The sequence below is a fragment of the Myotis daubentonii genome, chromosome 11 (genome assembly GCF_963259705.1).
Source record: "Myotis daubentonii chromosome 11, mMyoDau2.1, whole genome shotgun sequence".
Classification (NCBI taxonomy): Eukaryota; Metazoa; Chordata; class Mammalia; order Chiroptera; family Vespertilionidae; genus Myotis; species Myotis daubentonii.
In genome coordinates this window covers 74,369,765-74,375,764 of record NC_081850.1, presented here as the reverse complement: position 1 = coordinate 74,375,764, position 6,000 = coordinate 74,369,765, and the positions used below count along the sequence as shown (strand labels likewise).

General features: G+C 45.4%; 1 protein-coding gene across 2 annotated transcripts in view; it reads left to right on the top strand.

Moving 5' to 3' along the window:
• Positions 1-313: 313 nt before the first annotated feature.
• Positions 314-6,000, top strand: part of NR6A1 (nuclear receptor subfamily 6 group A member 1) — a 176,310-nt gene continuing 170,623 nt past the window's right edge. For both annotated transcript variants that reach the window (XM_059657988.1, XM_059657987.1), the window contains exon 1: positions 314-632. In XM_059657988.1, the coding sequence (XP_059513971.1) occupies positions 533-632 (100 nt within the window). In that variant the 5' untranslated portion in view covers positions 314-532. The remainder of the gene's footprint in view (positions 633-6,000) is intronic.

Genomic DNA, 6,000 nt, shown 5'->3' with positions numbered 1-6,000 from the left:
CTGGGCTTCGTTGCACGTGCTCACCGGTTCCTTTGCGACCCACCTCCTAGGAAAGACTCATTGTCAGGGCGGGGGGATACGAGGAGTCGTAAGAAATGTTGACTATGGATAAACCACAACAAAGAAAAGGCCCTGAAGTAATATATATTCTTTTCTAGCAGAAGTTTTTATTCGAGTTTCGCGATTGGAACAGGCTTTGGCTTTCAGTTCTTCAGAGCTGCTAATTGTTCTTCCCACCCCTTCAGTTGCTGGAGTCCCGCGTGGCCGGCCTCGCCGGGCGGACTCCAATTCCCAGCGTGCCCCGCGGGCCCGTGCGTGGCAGCGGCGCGTGACGTCGGGGGAGGGAGCTGGCCAGTGCTGAGGGGGCGCGGCGCGGAGGGGCGCGGAGCCGGGTGGCTAGGGGCCCAGAGAGCGCGGCGGCCGGGAGCCCGCCGGCCCCTGACAGCCCCCTCCCCCTGGCGGACGACGACGGCGGCGAGGGCGCTGGTCATGGCGGAGCAGCGAGCCGAGCGCGGGCCCTGAGCACCACCGCATGGAGCGGGACGAACGGCCTCCTAGCGGAGGGGCAGGCGGCGGGGGCTCTGCGGGGTTCCTGGAGCCGCCCGCCGCGCTCCCTCCGCCGCCGCGCAACGGTGGGTGAAGGGCGTGCAGAGTCCGGGACCACCCAGAGCCGGCCCCATGTCCCCTAACCCGGGGTACCCCGGCTCTCAGCCTCCTATCACCCTGGGACGCTACGGCGCATGGACCTTCACCCCGGTCCCCTCTGCGCGGACCCTCCCTCTCCTCCCCCGTCTTACTCCGTGTGGAGCCTCCTTCTCCCGGTTCTCCTCAGCGCAGGTCCTCCCCCCGCCTGGTCCCTCTCCTCGGACCTTCATTTCCCTCCCCGCCCTCCCCCCACCCCCAGGTTCCTTAATGGCAGACCCCCCGCCCCTTCCCGGGGTCCGCGTCCCCTCGGTGCGACCCTCCCCCAACCCCCACCTCGCGTCCCGTCCGTGGGGGCTTCCCTCCCACGGGTCTCCTCTGCGCAGAGCCTCCGCTTCCTGCCCCCTGGGTACCCTCCGCGGGGGACCTCTCCCCCTTAGGGTCCCCTCCGCGCGGAGCCATCCCCTCCCCCCGGGCCCCTCGGCGCTCCCCACGCGGGTCCCTCCTCCCTCCGCTGACGCTCCCTCCTCGTCCTGCTGACCCGACGCCACACCCTCGCCCTCGGTCCCCTCGGCCCACACCTTTCTGGAGCCTCGCCTCCTCCCCTGCAGGCCCGCACCTCCCTCGCGCCCCGTGCTGCTGCGAGCCTCCCGCTCTGCGCTGACTCTCCCATCCTTAGCTACTCGCCCAGCGTCTCCCGTTCTCACCCCTTGGGGCCTGCTCCGCACCCCATTTCCCCTGCTCCCTCCCCTTCTCTGTTCGGCGACAACTTTCTGGCCCTACCGGGTGTTGGGGACACCTGTCTCCCGGTGTCTCCGGGCGGGCCCGGGTCCGCGCTTGTCCACCTCATTTCTCCCGGTCCCCTGGGGACCTGGGACCCTGAGCCCCGAGAATGCCTCACCTGGCCCGGCCCTTCCCACTGCCCCCCGCTGCCCCCGCGTCCCGGCCGAGTCCTCAGGCTCCTCGCGTCCGTCTCGGGGGGCGCCTCGCCCTCCGCCCCCTGGCTCCCTCCCCCTGCGGGATGTTTCATTTGTATCTGTTTGATATTTCCCCCTCAGTGTTGGCCGCGGGATGTTTTTATTGGTAACGTGTAAGGAGCTTTTGTGAGGTCGTAAAAGGTGAACTTTTGAACTTGGAAAGCGCCCTGGAGCAATTAGCGCAGGCGATAGCCCCGGGAGGCCCGCATTACAAAGGGTGCTCCTTCGGGCCGGCAAACGCTCCGGCGGCAAACCCGGTTTATTTATTTATTTGCCCTGCCTCCCACCTTTCACATCTCATTTCCGAATAAAGGGCAGGCTCTCGGGGATCCTTGCCTCCTCCCCTCCCTGCGCCATAAACTCGCAATTCTCTGAAAGATCTAGGACCGAACAGCTCCTCACAAGTAACAGATTTCAGAATGAATGCCAACACCCGGGACAGTTAGGAGGCACTAAAAATTGCTTCAACAAGAAGTTTCTCGGTCGGGAGAGTGACCTGGCAGGTGTGAGGAAAGTCACCTGAATGTCGGTCACCTAGGTGCTCGGTTGTTGAATGAATGAGGAACTACAGAAGGAATCTTTGGGTGGATCTGAACCTGCGTACATACACTGTCAGTTCAGGAGACGTGCAGTTTTTACCGGTTAAGGGAAACGTGTGTTGAGAGGAGAGCCTGGTTAACGTCACTTGATGTTGCTGACCAAATAGTGTGGTGTTTTCAAAGCTCTTGTCCTTTTTAAAGATGTCCGTGATGTGTGGTATCTAGGTGGCTGGCAGTCTCTGGGGATGTCTTTGGAGACTAATTTCTGAATGTGAACATGTTTGAGATCAATAAAATCCCGTGTCACAAAGGAGGCTGGAATCTAGTTAGGGTAGGAGACAGGATACTGGAACAAAGGATTTCTTTAACGCTTTTAACTTTTCAAGCTTTTAAAACAGAGATTTGGCTTGTTATTAATGTGTGAATGTTATAAATCTGATCTAAATTTTACCATGCTGATTTTTTTACCCAACCCCAGATCTTATAGCCCATATTAGTGTGTTTTTCATAATGCCTTTCTCTGTGTGTATACTTCCTGTACCCACCTTTGCCTAACATGTAGATGGATTTTGCTGCAGACTTAAATTCTACTTGAGAATATTGTTGTAAGGGAAGCCTAGGAACTGCATTTGCTATTAATTACTCATTAATACATTTTAAAGAACTCAATGGTAATTTTAACTCAATCAAATTTCCTATTCATAGTCTCATTTCCTCAATTGCTCAGAAGCATTCAAAAGACTGTTATGGAGCAATCCACTTAAGCTAAGGTGGCTTTAATATTTTACATCAGTCCTATAAGTATTTCCTTTTTGTTGAAAACACAGTGGGACTTTTGGCAATTTGATGAGCTTAAAAGAAAATACATGAAACATTAAACTTGTAGGATGCTTTACTTTTCAGTGTAAAAATGAGCACTGTGTTCTGTTTTACAATTTATGTTCATTATCTCGATAACATGCTCACAGAAAAGTTACACATACAAAAACACAAACAAAAGAAAAGGAAAAGTTTATCTCTGGAATGGTGGGGATATTTTTTTCTTTTATGTTTTCTTTATTTTTCTCTAAAAGTAAATGAAACTGCTTAAGTTCTAAGCAGAGAAAATGAAATTTTCTCACTTTTTATCCTACCGACTGATTTTCATTTTGTATAAAATATTTGCAATAGATAACTATCTTGATAGGAGGTCTTTGGTTTCTGTCATGAAGAAATAAACTGGAGGTGGAATTTTAGAAATGTTTTCCTGCCGGAAACGCCATTGATGTTGAATTTACAGTCCTTTAAATGGTTTTTATTATTCTATCAGAACAGAGTTGCTAGCCTTTTGATGCACCATCACCCTTCCAGGAATTCCCTGTGCTAACTGCACTAGATATTTACAGTTGTTGCTTGTAGGTTTTCAAAACAAAAGTGAACTAATTTAGAGGACTGCTCCCTTATGGGGTAAAGAAAAATGAATGATTTGAGGAAGTATATGCTAAATATTGCATTTGTTCATTTTATTTTAAGAGAATGAGGAAGTAGACTTAAATATTTCAAGCAAAAAATGGTTATAAGCCATTATCAGTAATTAAAAGCATGTTTTATATAATTACACTTTAGGAGAAATGAGAAAAGTTCACTAAATAATTGGATGCCCTTTTTCTGCTATAGCCCTGCCATCCAAATGTTATTCCTGAAAACAAATTAGCAAGTGTTTTCCATGACAATTTAGCTTCAGTTTGTGACTTTGAAAATTAATTCTAAATCACCTCAAAAATTTCTTTCATTTAAAAAAAATGCGTGCTCTAGTAATGTTTTTCTTTAGAACAAGCAGCACACAGGTTGTTGGGGTTTTTTGTTTTTTTTTTGGTAGGTTCTCTGACCTCCAAAGAACATTGAAAAGCAACAGTGAGCAGATTCACTTTTGATTTTGAAATAGCAGAAATGTGAGAGGACCACATTTCCAAACTTAGATTTACCATCCACCAAATTCTTTTTTGAGTATTTCTGTTTCATGTAATCAAAATATGATCATGACATGCTTCCTAATCTGTAAGTCATTCTGAATTTTATAGCAAAAGGATGTGTGTGTGCTCATGCACTAGCACATGAACAGGAAGGAGTTAGATGAGGAGGACTGAGATGGCAGCTAATGAAAAAGAACATGTACATTTCCTAAAATATGCCCAAATCATGCATTCCCATATTTTATTCATAATTTCTTGGTTCCTCTTTCCTTTTACCGGGGTTGTGGAGCAAAGGTAGAAAATAAAATACCTCATTTTAGGTTAGTGGGGGATGGAGAGTAGAAATGCCAACTACTATGATACTGCTAAGGGGAGTTTCTTACACCACTTACAGTGCTTGTTATGCAAGTAGGCTTTAAATCGCTAATGATACTTGCATGTTTTAGGGCCTGGGACTGTGTAAGTAAGTGAATTTCATCCTGTATTATAACTAGGTTAGATATTTATTAGTTTGAATTGAATAAATTGGTCCATTAATGAATTGTGGTCAGATGGCAACTTCTGGCTTCAGAATTAAGGACAGCTTCTTTGACATAGGAGACTTCCTTTTCAGCATGCTCATCCAGATTTTAGGGGCCTTGTCTTATTATTATTATTTTTTGTTCTTACGTTTATTTTTGTGTTGTGGCCAAGTTAAATGACATTTCAGTGTAAGTATTTTTTCCATGTTGAAACTTAAATTTGGGAAGATGCATTTTCAGAATACATTTAAATTTTTGGTCCAATCTTTTAAAGTATAACAATAAAAATGCTTTTTTTTTGGTGTGTATGTGAACCAGTCATTTTTTATGTGTAAAGGGTCATAATCAGAAAAATCAGAATTCTGACTCAACAGATAAAAACAAAGCTTCCATTTCAGCAAAGAATAAGTGTCCTTGAAACAATTTTAAACAGAAGGTAGCTATTGAATATATCCACACAAGTAGTGATATAATACACCCATCTCTCTGTTATACTTTGAAAGTATTTATAAAACCAACACATTGTGAAAGAAAATACATTCTTTTAAACTTTCATATTCTTAATATCAGCTTTTCCTAGCTCAGGTAATTTCTTATGGATTTATGGATGCCTTTGATTGATAACTAGGGTTTAGAAATACCAGAATTTTTAAAAGTCGGCAAGAAGTACTGAGCTTGTAATTCTTTATCTTGTGTTGAGCTGATGTTTCAGATTCATCTGAGCTTAATCTTACATTTTAAAAAAAGTTCTTAATGTAACTTTGATCTACAGTACTCATAGAATCAGTCTGCTGTTTGTTTATTGCTTGTTTTCCGACATAGCTTTAGATATTAGTTTCCTTAATAATGTAAAGTTAGAAAAAACCCATTGTCTCTAACCTGCTTTTCAGTGTGGTTTAGAAATAACTATAGAATAGAGAACTTTATTTTAAAGAATTTCGTACTTAATTTAATAATTTCCTTATTACCTGCTGTTAAACAGTAGTAGCCTGCGTAGAACAGTTTCTCAAGAAAACAGACCTCCCCCCCCCCCCCCTTACGATTATTTAAATAAGACTTTACTATGTAACCCAGCAATTCTAATTAACAGTGATTTAGTTGGGGAGAGAACCAGGATTTCCTCAGCTGGCTGTTGGGAAGCTGAATTGCTCTTTACCCCACCCCCAGCAGCACCAAATCTTTTGATCCCTAAGCTACAGTGGTTGTCATTTGAGAAAGCAAACTGAGAGAAAATAAGTTGTGAAAATAACCTACTTGAAGGCTTCATTTGCATTTTGGAATGTTTGTACTTAAAAAAATTATAGGAATAATTGCATCTTTAAGATTTATCTTGAAGGAAGCAAACTGACCAAACTCTCATCTAAGTAGA